Raw genomic sequence first — 17,865 nt, 5'->3', positions numbered from 1 at the left:
GGCGGGAGCAACCAGGGACATCCGAACACCGACCACCCGCTTGACCGTCCATCGACGATGGCCTGTATAGAAAAAACAAGGTGTTAGTCCTCTTAACCCCCGGTTTCCGCCTCTTTACCGTTGCACCCCCGGCTGCCCACAGCCACCAGCAGCTCGATCTCGACGAGTCTCTCGCATGCTCGCGGCCAAGGGCAGGACCCCACCATCATCAACTGACTCCCCCCTCGCCGTCTCGTTGGCCACTCAGTCCGCTCATCGGGCCTCCATCGGAGAAATGCCATTAAACTGAGACTGCTCTTCCGACCAGGGCAACGAGGCCAATCGCCTCGCGGGAACGCTCTTTTTTACGAGAAAGCCCAAAACGAGGCGATATTGTCCCTCCCTGTGGAATGGTGATCTTGCCAGTGAGATGGACGGTTCAGATCTCAATGGGTCCTGTCAACGATAGCTTCTTTTCTGGCCGGACCCGTTGTGCTCCTCCCCCACCCGGCGTGTAACCATTGACGCTGCCCGTTGGATTATTTGCCATTAGCCTCGCCTTGCCCTCAGCTCGCAAATTAGGACGCCCCTGGATGCTTGCTGCCCAATCGCCCCAAGGCGATAGCGAACAACGTGACCGGATGTAGCCATGGCACATGACCGGCACAGCAGGCTTCCCGTTCGTTGTTAGGGAGATTTGATAAGGTGAAGGAACAACTCTCGTTAGATCATTGAGTGCCCTTGTCACTTGCCCACGTATGACTTCGTGCCCTTTTGAGCCTTGCAGATGGCGGTCAAAATGTGACGAAACGACATGGTTGATGCAGGAGGTCTTTTGGCTTTTGCACCCCGTATGTATGCACCCGTCGTTAGCTTCCACAGCTCGACGCCGTGGAACAAATATTCTTGGCCTTGTTTGCTTGGTGGGGATCAAGTAAGACTTCTTGAGAGAGAGGGCAGGGGGGGAGAGAGAGACAGAGGCTGGCAGGAAACGGGGTTGATAGGTTGGCGACGGTTAAGGATCTGGAGAGGGTGGTGCGACAAGACTTCGGGGCCAGCTTTTTACCCCGCAGACGAGTTGAGACAAATATGCAATGTATACAATGCTTGAGAGGTGAGCGCTGCCACAGTCTCGTAGTTCGACGGATTGGGATGCCGTGATATCTGATAGTGCTGCCGTATCGGACTATGAAGGAATTGGCTCTCACTATTTCACTCTGGTTTCGATAGGTTCTGATATCGCAAATTCTAATAAGCCAATTCCCGTTCAATCCAGGTGAGGGGATGAAAACGAGCCCAGTGCAAAGAGCCGTTGCAATTGTTGCTGTGACGGCAGCTATACCCCGTGCCAGAAGCCCCAGCCCCTTCTCCGGCTGGCAAACTTCGAATTCCGCGACATTTGCCTCTGCGTGTTAGGGTCGGTGAAGCACAGCGCACATACTCCACAAGTAAGGGGGCAAGAAATGCGCTGGGAAAACCAAGTGAAAGCCAGCCCTGAGCATTATCGCTGAGTCATAGACAGCCTAAAGATGCTGTGAATGATGACCCCGTTCTTGCGTTAGCAGTGTGACGCTCTGCAGGGAAGCACAAAAGCGCGCTCCCACTACTGCGTCTCCATCTTCCATGTCCATTCCAAGCGGTGTTCGATGCGTCTCCGAGACATGAGGAGCCGTGGCATGAATCGATGGGACAAAGGTATGTCTTGCCTTCTTCACCGACTCTTCACGTTGCCTGGCATATTCGTAAATGACCTCATCCGATGGATCCCGCGAGCTAGGGAGGCGTGTGCGACGATGCCACAGTGTCTCGGACAGATCGAGAGAGCATCCCCCCCCCCTCGCGCGATGTCTCAATCCACCCAACGGCATCTACATCTACGCAAATCTTGTCCGACCGAAGCCGGGGCTGCGCACTAAACCACCTGACGTCCGGAAAACTGAAGCGACGACCAGTGAGGTGGCAGATTGGTGAGGTGCAAAGAGTGGAAGGAAACCTTGGGCTATGGAGAGTTAACCGTTGATAAATGTGCTTCGCGGCCGAGTCTACCCGATGGCCATTGGAAGTCCTGTGCAAGACTGCGAGCTCCCAAGGCAATTGGGCAGGGCGTCCGCGTTCAATTTCTGATCCTGGAGGAAGATCATCAAATATGGCTAACCCTAACCAGGGCACAGTGCATCTTGCACACCCCCTCATTCCCAACTGGGCCAGGGGGTTGTTGAAGGTTGGAGTGGGAGGATGGTGTGGTTTGGTTAGGCCTTCTCCGGACGAATTGGCGCTCACAACTTCGAGAGTCCTCTTCTCTCGTCTTGTGGCCATTGAGACATGATACTCCACAGACATGTCTCCAGTGCGACGCCTATGCTCTCCAATGAGTTGACCAGAACACACATCTTCACGCGCATTCACATGATGGTGGACTAATGCGAGCGTCGCACCACTGTTGTGGAGGGATGACTCTGCTGCTCATGTTAGTCAGTGGACCACGACGATGGAGGGGGGTTTTGATGGTGTTGTCGAGTCTCAAAGACAGAAGCACCGTATTTGAATCGTTCGCGGGACCCTGGGGGGACTTCTCCGTCAGATCGCATGGCAATCCGGCGCAGATAGCCTGAGCGAGACGGATGCAGGTCATCGTGATTTCGGTCCGTCAACACGCGCTCCACTAGTGGCATGTCGAAAAGGACACCCATTTCGCAGTGGGCAGGGCGAGGCGAATCGGCTCTCAGGGGAGTGGCTTATCTGTGGTGTGCTTGGCAATCCTCCCTGAGTCGTATTGCAATCGATATCACAATGGAGGGCCTTGTCCACGGACGGCCCCCAGGGGCTGCTTTGTCATTGATGTCCTGAATGCAACGCCAATTTTGCAATTGGTTATTTATCGCTATACGTCCAATGTTGATGGGCTGCTTAATTCTCAGAGCAATTTGAGTTGTCGACGGTCAAGGGTCGCTTGCAAGTTGCAAGTCACACCTAAATTTATGAGATGCGACCGTGAGCTTCATGCAAAATCTGACATTGCGCCTTGGGGTCCGGGCCCCAATTCATTGGGGGCTGAACCTTCCAAATATCAAATGATGTTTGCGCTGTATTTGTGAACTGTGCCGGAAACACAGTCAAGTATTTGAGTGAACCGGGTTGGGGATGAACCCAAGAGAACAGATCCACACGTTCAGCGGGAGAGCGGGAGAGCATGGATATCGTACAGTGCTCCCGTACGGTACGGAGCTGAGGGGTCTGGGCCAGCCAGGGGGTTCCTCGCCTCTTGAGATTTGGAGAGTCAACCACAATGGAATTGTCTGCCGGGCTGGATAATGTTGCAATCCTTCGTAGCTCGCCGGTCATCCTTGGGGTTACGGGCGTAACATCCTCGCCAAAGGCAAACAATGCGCCTCGAGCGAGGCTAAAGCCTGGAGTCCTCGAGCCCTACCAGGGTCTGTGGTGATATGCCGCGCGTGGCTGGGGTCTAGAAGCAAGCGATGCTGCGCCGTTCGCGAGCTGTTAGCGGAAGGACGGGAAGACTGGGATGCCCAGGCATGGCCTTGTTCTCCGCAAAAGCTGTAGCGGCCGCCTCCCTGCCATCCGACATCTTGACCCTCAAGGTTCAGCAACACTGTTCACATCGCATCACATTGCACTAGCCACAACTGGACTGTGATGAACAGTGGGCACACCTCGACGCCTCAATGTCCGTCTGCGAATCAGGGTTACGCCTGTCTGCTTGCTACCATTGACGACAATTTAATGATGCTGACGAAGACTGTGGGTGAAAGGGAACGATGGGTGATTAGCGAAAAAGGAGATTGTCATGTGTGATAGAGGTGCCCATCTCTCAGCTCTTCCCGGCTGAAGGCATAGAAAGACGTCGCCCAGCTCCGGCCTTGCTATTGACGATCCCCTCAATTCAATTGAACGGTTCAGTACTACCGCACGGGAAGAAATGAGAACCTCAGAGTGAGGCACAAGAACGAGTGCTTGGCCATGCCGATCGCTAAATCCATACGATATATGGTTGCGTGATATTCAAGGTTATGTCAACTTGAGTTATATGTACTGCACAAGCTGGAAATGTAGAGCTTCGAGGCTAGACCAAGTGTTAGCGATGATTAAGTCAATAGGCCGTTGGCAGAAAGGTAGCCCAACGCTGAAGGCAAATATGGCGCCCGACCGGATAAAATGGCGTCTTCCGCGGAACGGATGCTGACGAACGGCAGGCAATACTGCGGCGCGGGCGGGACGGGCAGATAATCATTGCGCATCTCCGCTAGTGACTAGGGGAGCAGAGAGATTGGCGATGATCGTATACGTTTGCGATGATTGCGATTGCCAGCGGGCAAACAAGCAGGCTGCTGCGCGAAAGAGAGGGGGGGGGGGGGGGAAGCAACGGACCCTGGACTGTTGGCTGATGAACACATGTACGAATGGCACGGCACGGATGCTGTGCATGTTGGGGGAGCTGCCAAGGGCACGACCGTTACTGACGGCAGGATTGCGGCACGGGAGACGGAAGAAAGGGAAACCAAGCTCCGCGAGGGACCGATGGACTGAATGAAAGCATGGTGTTGAAGCTAATTAGCTCGATCAGATGTCGTTGGGACAAGCTGTGACCATAATTAGCCCGCATGACCCAGAAATTAACACACTATTGGAATGTAGTGACATCGCGAAATCTGGATTAAACTTCTGGCCACGAGGGCTAAATCCCGCAGATTGGGGGCAAAATAAAAATAGCAGCGGGTGTTTGTTAGTCGACATGCGCAAGGTCTGCGGGTGGTGGTAAACAGCTGCAGCGGCTAGCCGGTGTGACGAGTCGAATGGCATGCGGAGACGCGTTGCCCAAATTAGCCCGAGATGTCAGAGTTGCAAAAGGGCAAATAGAATGACGCAAAGAGGGTAAATTGAACCACGCACTCGAAGCTGGGCGGCTAATTAGGCCGCCCGAAATAGAGGCCCCTCTGATGGTGGTGGTGGTGGTGGTTTGTTCCGAAGGGATACTGGAGAGACGGTCAGATGAACAAACGGTAGGCAAGGCCTGATGAGGTGATCCGAGTGTCCCGTCTCGGAAGGTGGTGAGGACAAGGGATACCATCCTGTGCTTTCTTTGCCGGCCATGCCATGCCATGGCGAGAACCGTCATCCATTGTTGGCGGGAGATCATCGGCGGGCCTTGTCCGACGTGCCTCTTCTCGACATCCGACCTGCCAGGCGCAGGTTTGGCAGCACTTGCACGGCACGGAGGCAAGCGGGGAGGATGATAAGGTGGGGCACAGATGGGCTATGCAACGGTATAATTGGATGACGTTGGATAAGACGCCAGATTCTGGCTGAGCGGATATCTGAGGGACGTGCTTTCCGCTGCAGCGTTCTTCCCTTGAGCGGGCAGGAGCCATGGGAACTAGCATGCAAACCCCGCGAGAAGGTGCCCTGTCAGTTGCCGCGCTCCCGCCACCCATTGGACAAAGCTCGGTGCCTATGCACGGGGCTAGCTAGGAGACCCTGACCAATATTTCCTGCACGATTTTGTCGTCTGCAGTAGGCAACAGCCAATCCGGGGCAGTAGCAGCCCTCTTACAAGAGTTTAAATCCCTGCTGCATCACAGGCGCTAAGAAACGGTTGGTCCCGAAGCCCTGCAAGAGACTCTAAGTCGTCACACGTCTCGGTCGAATCAGCGTGGGAAAAGGCGCCATTTTCAACAAAGGAACCTCGACTGACGGACAATGACGCTAAGAGACGTACGAGAACAGAGAGAGGAGGCAGGTCGGTGCTGAGGAGAAGAAAGAACACCGCAGCCAGAAATCGGAGAGACAAGCAGTCAGCCGCTCCCCTGTCCCTGCACCTAGGTATCTGTAGCCGTTAGTTGCGACTGACAGAAATCCTGACGGCTTCGACGAAGCGGAGCAACTCGCACGACATCTCCCGCGGTGCCATGATACCCCCTGCTTTGCCGCAGCCGTCACCAGATTTGGCGGTAGTCGGGTATCGATGCCCAAGTACCGGTCAGCGCCTCTTTGACTTCTCCACCACGCATTCCTTTCGTTGAGATGCATAGGTACCTGCCTCGCTCGCCCATACGCCCACACGATGCGAGGTATTTTCCCTCTTTTTGTCCGTCTTCTTGAACTACGAGCCTTTAGCACCCCTGGACTTCTCATGCACGACAGAAAGTCCCAGTCCCGTCGTATCAGCTCTGGCAGCCACACTCAACCGACATTGAGTGGCCGTATGCACCAGCCAATCCGGGTGTCGACTGCCATCCTCTACATTCTCATTCGTGGATTCTGAAGGGAGAGAACTCTAAACGAATATTCGATGTTAAGAGTGGCTAGGAGGCGAACCGTGTTCTAGCTTCGGCTTCGCCAGGCTCGGAGAGCCCTCGACAAAGCAACAAACATATCCAAGACACGACTCTGATGAAGACCTCGGAGAAACCGTCGGTCTTGGGCACAAACGTCCTTGAAGATCCTTTCCAGAACGTCTCCAGGCTGATTGCCAGATTTGATGACACGCGGTGGGGATTCCAACCGCCGACAAGTCATGTCCTACATATCGGTATCCATCATGCACCCGTGGAGCGAGGCTCCTCACATGGGATGATCGGATGCATCCCACCTTGTTTGCCAGATACCAGACACAGGGCTGCCTACCAAACCAGAAGAACAATGATAGGGGCAGCAAGGTTATTCCGCACCCATGCGTCCCCGCAGCTTCTTGGTCGGCTTTCACTTTTGGCTCTGTCCAGGATTGCGCGAGCTCCATAAGCTCAAGAGGTTGTGTTGGTGGTTGGCAGGCTCCATGCAAGTTCGTGCGACCCTAAGACAGAGCTTGTTAGCGGAACAACAGGTTCACGACCGGTTTCCCTCTACAAGGGTCTGCCCAGCTAGACATCATTCTACTTCTCCATCTGTCGGCCCCCGAAACCCGTTTGATCAAGTCGTGCCGCCGCAGTCTATTTTGGCGGCCGAAAGGGACATATATCGATACCACTTGGTGCAGATGCCGGCACAACGGGAAAAGGTAAGGGCAAAGCAATGTAAGCCTGTGTGCTTGCAGCTCCGGCTGCGTAGGACGCTCCCGCGGCATAAGCTCGCATCCGCGGGCGGGCGACGACAGTTGCGCATCATCGTGCCTTAACCAAGCTGATATTGGAGATCATCTTCCGCACCAGCCAGGGCCCGGACAGAGCGCAGTGGACGCGGTATCGATGGCCGACAGCCGGGAAGGCATAGGTATGGCCAGGCGGGTACATGGTCGCAAGCAAGGTTGGCATATCGAGCTGAGCAACACCAAGCGGACCCCATGTGCGGTTCTGCATGTCTCTGCGTCGCGTGTGGACCGGGTGGTTGAAGGTGACATTGGTCCCATGGCCTACCAGCCAGAGGCCAGTTATGGCAAGCCACCGTATGCATGCGTTGACCGTCTTGTCCGTTGAGTCGCTCGACGGATGTGGCCACCCATGTCGTCCATCTCGAAGCTGCCCACCCTCTTCTCCCGGACCACTCCATTGCTATTCTATTCTCGGGTGGGGTCCAACTCAGAGTGCGACCGCCTTCGCGGCCCAATTTCATTGGAGGCTTTAAGCGCAGGCCAGAGTCTCACGCAGTCAGTCGAGGTGAAGGCGGCCGGCCGGCCTGCCTCGCGCCCTAGCCTACGTTAGTCCGGATGCAATGGAGACACACACTCACTCTTTCGGAAGCATGGAGACACACTCTCAGAGCGAACTTGATCTAGATGTAGCCAAAATTAGAACACGGCTATTAGCTGGCTACGTAGCCAACGGTAGGCAGACCACTCGAGGACCCGTTGGTCGGCCATGAAGAGGATGGCCATGATGAAGGCGGCCACAATATAAGACTTTGGGCCATCCATCACCACCATCTGGATTCCGGCCTCTCTTCTTGTCAGTCTGTAGAAGTCAAGAAGAAGGAAAGTGATCCAAGTGTTGTTCAAGGTTGTTTTCTCTGTCGTTCATCATTCTGTTTTTCCCACCGTCCCTCCGCACTCCTCCGAAAACCCAACCACTCCATAATCCAGTTACCAGCAAGCCGGACTTGCTCGACAACCAGTCACTCACTCGATAATACCGAAGCACACCACCAACTATTTGCAATTTGCAACATCTGCACAGCGCGCCCGCCTGCTTACAGTTTACGAAACGAAAATCGAATTAGCTGCGGCACCTCAGGAAATCACTTCTGCGTCGACACGAGAGAATAAAAAATCGACAGGGAAGAAACAATAATTCAATAATCTGATACGACGGCGATTTGGGTTTTCGGAAACTCGACAAGCCCATTTGACAAACAACCCGGTCTCTCATCTCAAATTGCGTTGACAGCGGGCGAGCGAACAGACGTTTCCTAGCCACAGACTCGCTTCTTCCCCCTCTCCTCAATATCCAGGTCGCCCCGCCTTATTCGCTTGGCTACCGGGAAGGAAACAGAGAGCACTGAGGAACGGACAGAGACTGCCGCAGTTTCTCTCACTCTACTCAAATCAGAAAGAGGAGCACGCACCACACGCACTCGCACACCCCCGAACCCTGGTCGTTCTTCCCCGGTCCAGAGCACAGTGCCGCTCGCTTCAGGCCCATACGGTGTAACGGTTCCTGCCACGCCCCTCTCTCACCCCGGTCCCTGACCCCCGGTCTTGACGGTCCACCACCGCACACCACCCCCCTCCTTCTCCCTCCCTCTCCTCCGCCCCAGCCAGCCAGCTCTAGCTCTGTCTTCGCTGCTCGGCTTGTCATTCAACGCAGGTACCCCCATCGCGAGAGAGAAGAAGGGTACAAATGTCAAATCTACCCCCCAACCATATTCGAACCGACTTCATGAGATCAACAGCTGCAGTCAACATGGCCGTCGCATCTTCTGCGAAGGCCAAGTCGGCCTGCAAGGCCAACGGCAACGGCAACAGCAACAACAACGCCAACTCCAAGGCAAAGACACAGATGCACCGCCGCTCAAGAACAGGTACGTCCATGCTTGCTTGGCCCTGCTTCCTCTCCCCAATTCATCAAGCTTTTATCACACACACGCAACTCCCGCTCGATTTGACTTACACCCGAGTGCCACTTACACCGGGTTCCCGCCTCCTTCCACCCAACCACTTTTTTCTTCTCCCCCACTCCGCTGCCACAACCCTCAAACTACTCGAGACTGATTGCCTCTTCTCCAGGATGCTACACTTGCAGATTGCGCCGCAAGAAGTGCGACGAGGGCTCGCCAATGTGCTCCGCTTGCAAACACCTTGGTTTGACATGCGAATACAAGCGGCCAATGTGGTGGAGCAACAACGATGCTCGCCGCAAGCACAAGGACGACATCAAGATGATTATCAAGCGCAAGAAGCTCTCGGAAAAGGCGTCGCACACCATCCAGACTTCCGTCGGCTCGCCCCCGGGCCTGTCGCACTCGCTGCCCACCTCTGCCACCTTCTCCGACCCTCTTGACCGCACTCGCTCTGCCTCCATCGACTCGCACTTTTCCACGGCTTTCAACTTCAACAGCCCGCCAACTGTCGGTGCCGAGTACGCCGCCTACAACCCGCAGATGCACCCCGACTTCATGTACGGCGGCTTCCCCTCGCCCTACGAGATCGATGTCAAGACGGAAAGACAGGTGTACATGAACGATGTGCCGACCCTGAGGGAGTCGACCATTTCTACCTTCAGCACGTTTCACACTCCCCCTCCACCAGGAACCATTTTGCCCTCGTCTGTACCACTCGATGGTGAATGGACCGAGCAGGTTTACTCGGAGCGCAAAGAATCCCTCAGCGAGGAAGCCCTCAACGTCAACTTCTTCGACTTCTCCCATGGCCCGACCATGACCAGCCGCCAAATCGCAATTGAGCTCGACGAGAACGATCAACGCCTGCTGGACCACTTCATCCAGTTCGTCCTGCCCACCATCTTCCCCATCCTCGACACGAACCAACACGGCTCCGTTGGCTCTGACTTGATCCTTCCGGCCCTCCAGAGCAACAAAGGCTACCTGCACTGCTGCCTGAGCATCGCCGCCCAGCACTACAAGGCGACCATGAACGTGACCGGCGAGGAGATCGACCAGGACATCATGCGTCACCGCTATGCCACCATTTCGGCCCTCTGCGACGCTCTCACCAAGGACGAGAACCACCAGGAGATTCTCGACGCTGCCTTGGGCCTCATCTTCTTCCAGTGTGTCGTTGGCCGCTTTGACGATGCCCTCCCCGACATCCCATGGCACCAGCACTTCCAAGCTGCCATCAGCTTGGTGCAGAAGCTCGACCTCCCCCGCCTGGTGTCGGACCCCAATGAGCAGATGAACCAGACGCCCTTCAACATGACCCTGACATCTTGGATTGACATCCTCGGCGCGACAATGCAAGGACAAGCTCCTACCTTCGCCCATACCTACCGCGAGAAGCACCTGTCAAACAACCCCAGCCTTGGCCTTCGTGAGCTCATGGGTTGTGACGACCGTGTCATGTACCTCATCTCCGAGATTGCCTGCCTCGAGGCTCTCAAGGGTAGTGGCATGGACGACATCACTCTTTGCCAGCACGTGCACGCACTTGGCGACCAGATCAACCTTACTGAGATTGGCGAACCTGGTCCCAAGATGCCTTACAACAACAACGGAAGCCTGTCGCCAAAGCAGCTTTCCAAGAACATGACAGCCGCCTTCCGTCTTGCCGCGCGCATCTACCTCTGCAGCTTGGTGCCCGGCTTCAACCCCGCGCAAGCTTCCTGCGTCGGTCTGGTTGAGAAGCTCGCCAACGTTCTCCAGCTCATCCCTTCGGGACCTGGAGGCTTCGACCGCAGCCTCGTCTGGGTCTACCTAGTTGGCGGCTCTGTCAGCTTGCCTGGCAGCTCCTTCCGCGCCCTCTTTGAGGACCGCGTTGCTCAGCTTGGCGACGTCTCCGACTGCGGTTCATTCGGCCGTGTCGCCTCGCTCCTCAACGAAGTCTGGATGCAGACGGGCAACATCAAGAGCAGCGATAGCTGCGCTGGCAGCCCTGGTTCCTCGTCGGGATCGGAGGCGGTAGCATACATCCACTGGCGGGATGTCATGCAGATGAAGGGCTGGGACTTCTTGCTGATCTGACAGCCTGGCTGGTTCCAGGCTGTACAGAGACCAGCACTGAAGACTTGCCAGTCCTCTTCTGCATGGTGTGTGTACCGCCTTCGCAAAGGTGATGCAGGCAATCGCCCATTCCCCTTCGTACGAACCAGGGCTACTGCCAGCCAGTCTCGCTCTGCTGGACCCATCATAACTTTCTCTTTCGATATTTTTCTCGTTTTGATACCACCTTTTTTCTTTCTTTTTTCACTTTTTCTCCACACTTATACCAACCTCGTCAGGGGTTGATTGGGGTTATTAGAAGGACACGCCGCAAGGCATACGGAGCGGACATGAACAACGAGAGCGAAGACACTTGGATCACACTTTTATTTTTCTGGACACTCTTCTGGGTGAGGGTGTGCGGGGCAGCTGGGCCTGGCTGCCAGGATGATGGATGACGATGACGATGGAAAGGACCGCTGGGATGAGGCCTTGGACCATGCAACGGGAAACGTGAGATGCAACGAACGACTTTTTCCCCTCTTCATCGGACGGAACACTCACTTTTTTCTAAACTTCCGTCTGATCTATTCGTTTTTCTTGTCTCTGGGTACACCGCATCATGAGCATGGGAAACGGGCTTCATCGGCGTTTACTGTTTGGGACAGGGGACTAGCATTTCGGTGCATCTGGACTGGATCGGATGGATCAGAGAGAAGGGCTCTGGGAGCTGCGATGGGCTAGCTTCCCTGTTGACTTCTTCACTTTGGGACTCAATCGGTGGCCCTACTCTACGGAGAATGGGCCGGATTGAGCAGGATTGGGATTCATGTAATACCAAGTTATACCCAACAATTTCCAAAAAGCAAAAGCTTCAAATCATTCACATCCATTCCGATTGCGCTGCAATGAATCTGCCGGGGGTGACTGTGAGCAATAATCTCACGCAGCTATGCTCAAGAGGCGAGCTCCATTTGCCTAGGCCCGGTCCATGCTAGGGATGTTCGGCTTACTGCTCACAGCGGCGATGAATCCCACCACCACCTTCCCCATAAAAGCACTTTGGCCGAAGCTTACTCGCAGTAGACGGGGGGAGGCGTAATGGAGGTCAGCAAAAGAGCGAGGACCAGGACGGAATGGGCACGAGTCCCCGCAACTGGAAGAAGGAATTCCACCCAGAAAAAAAACGTGAAGAGGAGAGGAAGCCATGCAGGCGGCAGGTCGAGGGCGACACGAGCCAAACCCCGTCGGAGGCTGGGTGCGCTGCCAGAAAACATCTTGCTCACGAGCCGTCCCTTTGTTCAGCTTGTGAGGGTGCCGGCTTGCCCTGCCCCCTCATTGGCCTGCTTGGTGGGAACGGTCTCTTGGTCAAAGGGTCAATAGGGCAAACGACGTAGCGAGCTTTTACATAGTAGAGGACTTTACGCGTCCCGCGCCCGCCCGCGCTCTGGTCCTGTTGTGGCATTGCGATTCTCCGAGGGGGGGGAAGGGGTCGAGGTAGCACGGCGACGGGATTGTGAGTGAGTGTTTGTGCGGTCGCCGGTCGAGGTCGAAGTCGCCAAGGTAGAGGGACATTGTCCCCGATAGCGGTGAGTCGGGGTGGGCTCGGTGAGCTTTGTTCTGGCGGGGGGGAGACATTGGGGTCTGTCCACCTGACGTCTCGGTCTGTGGTTGTGTGGTCTTGGTTTTTCTTGGTGGCTTTCCGCCTGGTTCACGAATTGGGAAGTCCCGTTCCTGGGGTTGTCGCGAAAGAGAGACACCCACCCCGTGGGCGACGGCCGTGGGCAACGTCAGGGCGAACGAAGCACCAGAGTCCAGGGTCACGACAGTGAATGATGGGTGATAGGACAGCGAGGCATGGAATGTGGAAACGGCGGACTGCTGGCGTGCTGTGGCTCTGTCTGCACAGTCGCGAACGCCTGTCGTGTCCATTGGCATGGGAAAGACGAGAAAAAGAGTCACCTGGGGGGGGGCGCCATCGCATCATTGATAGTCTCCCGGGAGTGGGCGTAGAGTGGCCAGGGTTAAACCACAGTATCGAGTTAACTGTGAGGAATTCATACTACCTCTTTGAGTTTTTTTGAGTTGTTTTTGCCTTCCCGTTCTTCCCACTTCAAATTCTTCAAAACCACACTCCCCCCCTCTGCTGCAGGTGCTGGGGAATTTTCTCATGGTTTGTGCGGGCATTCCTGGATGGGAGAGGCAGGGGGGAAACACTCGGGTGGAAGGGTCTCAGATGACGGAAAGGCATCGACGTTCCCTGCACGCCACCAGTTCACTACCCGTACCCGTCTCCGTCCCCACGGTTTGCACAAAAAAAAGAGGATCGTTCACCGCCGTTTACGAGTCACAGCGTACGTTGCGCGCGCGCGCGCGCGTGTGTGTGAATCATCGTGAACTGGCAATGGGCGGCAAAATGGGGTCTTGGGTATGGATATCGGGGGCGACATGGCTTCGGAGGGGCGTGGAACAGGGAAAAGCAGCGTAGGTAGTACACTAGAAAACAGGGAAATGGGCAGGGAAAATGCCAGATAGAGCGATCGGACCGGCGGTCGAGGGGGATCCACGTGATGGGCCTGGCTGCGGCTGCGGCTGCGATTTGTCTTCTCGTGGGACGACGTCAACGAATTAGGCCGGCATCTTGACGTCTGCTTCCTCGATTGCTGGGGGCCTTCGCAACGAGAGAGAGACCACGGGATCGGACGTGCATTTTTGGGGAGAGTTGGCAAATGCCATGCCGCCGCATGGGAGGGGTGTCAAATGGACGACGTCGGCGACGTTGGGTTCTCGGAGAGGGGCGATGGCGAATGGGCATGGGCATCACTGGGAGCATGGCAAGGCGGATTTCTGCTTGTAGATCATGGAGAACGCCAGATAGGCGGGCGTGGAGGGGGCTCCGGGATAGGACCGCTTTGGTGGGTATTCACATCTGGGACCCTTGAACACGTCGTGGAATGAGGGTCCGACTTACACACGCTCACCGACGGCGACGACGAGATGCGGACGGGGGCACGAGACGGTTTGGACACGCCCCTCCCCCTTGATGAGCTGAAGCGAGACGGAAGACGACGATGATGGTGACCATGATGCTACTGCGCAAAGTCCGAGGCCCGGTTTGGCCCGTGGACATGGTAAAGGTCCGGTGTCTCTCCTCTAAGAGGATGGAGAGGACGGCTCTTGAGTGGAGGATGGAGCATGTTTGGTCGTCTGCCGGCTGCCGATTGGTCAAGGTAAGGCTTCCGCAAGGCGGTCCTGTGACCGTCGTCCGAGAAGTGAGGGAGCCGATAAGACAAAACGGACAGAGGACTGGACGAGACTGAAGTAGCGGTCGCAGTGGCTGGGACGATGGCGTACGTCACGTGTGGCTTGATTCGACAAAGTAGCGGGCCATTGAGGTTGGTCCTGGTCTTGGTCTTGTCTTGGAAGTGTTCTCGGCGAAATCCATAATCAGGGACCCTGTCAAGCCTGTTTCCTTAGTCAACGTTGACAAGCCAGAGTACGGATCACGAGGGTTCTTTGGCGTTGGCCGCTCTAAAGGATTGAACAATGTGGAAAAGCGGTTAAAGACGCCTGAAGGACGGAAACAAAGAGGGAGGTACCTGGGCCGCTGCTGAAAAGGGAAGGAAAGACGGACGCTAAAAGAGACGACAACGGGGGCGCGGGTTTCGATGCAGGGGCCACCCTAAATTTGGGCCCCACGACGCCACCGACGAATCATAGGCGCGCGTTTCGGCTGCGCGGCTACATTCTGGCACTCGCTGACTGTTTTTGGGCACGATTCTCAGTGCCGCTTGTTTCTTCACTGCGACTCATCGACCTCTCACGGCTCGTTCCTCGCCAACGAACGGAGCCGGCTATTTGGCGACAAGAGGTGCAGACTGGCGGCTCCACAGCAGAGGCACTCGTCCTGCGTCGACAGCCTCTCGTTGTCGCCGGCCCAGCGACTACCCATACCAGCACTGCCTCACGGCCAGACGTCGTGCCGCCCAACGTGAGGGTGGCAGACAGCAGATAGCAATTAGAAACCCCCCTTGCTATCGCTGCTGCCCATTTTCTTTTCTCATGATCCGCCAATGGTTCCGGGGTCTGCGAATGACCAGAGGTCGGAGTGTTGGCCGTTGACGCCCTATCAAACCTCTCACGATGAAGGCTTGGGGGTCGTCTGCTTCGGCATGGTGACACTGGCGACGTACAGCCTGCGCAGCACCATCGCTCCACCATCTCCCTACCCATAGCCCGACCCCCGCCGGACGAACGAACGAGCGGCAGTGCCCTACGATCCGACCGCGCTTGCAAAGGATTATTGCAGGCAAGCCCTCGCAAGTCGCCGCGATGCCGCCCAGCGGCCGTTTGGTTGGCCACCGCACAGCCGACCTCAGAGGCGAGGTTGATCGGGCGGCACCTCCCCTTGGGCAGAGGTGAAGCTCGTTCGTTTCGAGCCGCGCAAGAGGACGAGTGTCGGGTCTGAAGTGGTTCTCTTTTCACTCTTCCGTGGGAGTCCTCCGCCGAGTGGCAGAGGTAGGGGTCGGGAACAATGGCCCTTGCCGCCTTACCGTGATATCAAGCCCAGACCAAAAAAGATTGGGTTTGGGTGAGTTTGCTCGCTGACCGGTGGAAACAGAATCGTCATCTTTCGGGCCATCGTCTGACTCTTCTTTTCCTTCCGCTTCCCAATATTGTCTCTTGACGTCTGCTTTCTGAGGTCATCATTGCCTGATCGTCTTGTCACCAATTCTTTTGTGCGGCCTCTCGCCCACCCGATGAAGTACTGACTGGCCGTTCCTTGTCTCATAAACCGTTGTCTGGGAATAGCGACAAGTTCATTGTGTGTTCGTAACCACTCTCGCACGAAACATCTCCAAACCTCGACTTATTTCTACGTCTTTGTGTCCCCTACCCAAGAAGCGTACCGAAGCCTCTCCCTCATCTTTCGTCATTCTACTGTTGACACAAACCACTACCTGACTCCCCGACTTACACGCCTTATGACACACGCGACTGACTCCGCCACAAGAGTTGTGTCCAACGCGAGCGCTGCGACGCCATCAAGAAACACATAGCTGAGAGACAGCCATAACTACCTCACCACATATTGAGCTCAACCATGGAGAGATTACGAAAATGCACACGAGCCACGGTGCTCTTAATCCTCCTCGCCTCCGCCCACGCCGCTTCTATCCCCTCCGTTTTTGGGCGACAAGACTCATGCGCCGCCGACGGCTTCTCCCCCTGCGGTAATGGACTGCCCAGCAACTTTTGCTGTGGGACAGGGACGACGTGCATCACTCTAGCTGCAAACACCACCGTTCTCTGCTGTCCAGAGGGGAGCACCTGCGATAAGATTTCGCCCATCACCTGCAACCTGAACCTGCAGGACCCCACGGCACATCCCGATGCGCAGATCAAGACAACAGTTCTTACGGGCAAGCTTGACACTTGCGGCATCGATAAGTGCTGCCCCTTCGGATACACCTGCAATAAGAGCTTGCAGTGTGTGATGGACTCAGATCAGACCAAGGCGCCGGAGATCGTGTCTACCTCCACCCCCGGCCCAACATCCACCGGCGTTGCTCCCACCGTCATTCCTACCGTCATTCCCACCACCATCGCGGCCAGCGCAGCCCCCGACGACGACAACAAGAACGACAGCACTTTCCCCACCGCCATTGTCATTGGCGTCCTTTGCGGTGTGCTGGCGGGCGTCGGTCTCGGTGTTGCCCTCCTCCTCTTCCTCGCCCGCCGCCGTCGACGCAGCACCGCAGCCCCGAACGAGAAGAAGCGCAGCGGCGCCCCGCGGCCCTCGACATCGACCTCGTCCTTCGGCAACATTATCTCCGACCCCATCCCCTTGTCCGACTCCGCCCTCCGGACCGACTTCATCCTCAAGACCCCGTCAACGGTCAACTCCCGTGGCTTCGCCACGTCCCCGACACGCTACGGAGCCGGTGCTAACGGGCATCACAACCGTCTGTCGTCAACGGCGACGACACTGGCACACCACCCCATTGGCCTCGCTCGGAGTGACTCCGCCCCGGGGACGCCACCAAACCACACGCCGGAGCGGGGCATTCCCGTTCCGCCTATCCGAAGCATGCGTCCCAACTCTGGATCTCGACGGTACCATCCTTCAAGGGTCCCGAGCCCGCTTTCCCCGCCGAAGCCGGGGTACATTCAGCGTGAGCCAAGCAGCGAGAGCATCAACGTGTTCGCGGACCCGCGGACCGTCGGGAGCGAGAGACCCGGGGCGAAGAGGATGACGACGTTTACGGACATGATGGAGGAGGCGGAGCTCGGGGAGGTGAGGAGGGGGAAGCCCTACGTGCCGCAGACGCCGCAGATGCCTTCGCAGGTGAAGCGGTGAGCCTGAAGGAAAGGAACAGGAGAGTTTGTCTCTGGGAAGGTGGACATAGGAAGGGGGGGTGTGCTTCCACGATACTGTGTTTTGTAATGTTGGTACATTGTTCTTCGATTCTTTTCTGGGGGAGAGACATGCCGGGCTATGGGGCTGCTGGGGAGACTTATTAGACATTCGCTTTGTTTTGTTTTATAAATGTGTGGTGGAAAGACTGTGATTGTACCTCGCTGGGCAACGGGTCGTAGTTTGCTTTGGATTGGGCGTTTTGTGGTCTTCTGGATAGGATTTATACCCACGGTCGCTTTCTTCTTTTGTAGTCGGCAGTTACAGCGTTCCATTACTTGAGGCTCGAGACTGTAAACACCAACAGAATACACTGTTTACCAAATGTGCTGTGTTTCCTCTTCCTGGTGACTGTGGCGTGTGGAAGGTCGGCTGTGAAGACGTGGGAGTCCTTTAGTTTCCTATATTATGAAGCTATGTGTGAA

General features: G+C 56.1%; 3 protein-coding genes across 3 annotated transcripts; 2 read left to right on the top strand and 1 right to left on the bottom strand.

Moving 5' to 3' along the window:
- Positions 1–7,094: 7,094 nt before the first annotated feature.
- ColSpa_02297 (uncharacterized protein) lies at positions 7,095–7,289 on the bottom strand (the record flags this gene model as incomplete). Its single annotated transcript, XM_049268509.1, has 1 exon — positions 7,095–7,289. One exon carries the CDS (start codon positions 7,287–7,289, stop codon positions 7,095–7,097), a length of 195 nt encoding a protein of 64 aa, XP_049124466.1.
- A 1,539-nt stretch (positions 7,290–8,828) lies between these two features.
- Positions 8,829–11,064, top strand: ColSpa_02296 (transcriptional repressor rco-1; the record flags this gene model as incomplete). The annotated part of the gene is made up of 2 exons (XM_049268508.1): positions 8,829–8,946; positions 9,152–11,064. The coding sequence occupies 2 exons, from the start codon at positions 8,829–8,831 to the stop codon at positions 11,062–11,064; spliced, it is 2,031 nt and encodes a 676-aa protein (XP_049124465.1).
- Positions 11,065–16,126: 5,062 nt separating this feature from the next.
- Positions 16,127–17,383, top strand: ColSpa_02295 (uncharacterized protein; the record flags this gene model as incomplete). The annotated part of the gene is made up of 1 exon (XM_049268507.1): positions 16,127–17,383. The coding sequence occupies one exon, from the start codon at positions 16,127–16,129 to the stop codon at positions 17,381–17,383; it is 1,257 nt and encodes a 418-aa protein (XP_049124464.1).
- Positions 17,384–17,865: the final 482 nt, after the last annotated feature.

This window comes from Colletotrichum spaethianum (genome assembly GCF_022836535.1).
Source record: "Colletotrichum spaethianum MAFF 239500 DNA, contig04, whole genome shotgun sequence".
Lineage (NCBI taxonomy): Eukaryota > Fungi > Ascomycota > Sordariomycetes > Glomerellales > Glomerellaceae > Colletotrichum > Colletotrichum spaethianum.
The sequence above is the reverse complement of the archived record's forward strand: the minus strand, read 5'-3'. Positions and strand labels throughout refer to the sequence as shown.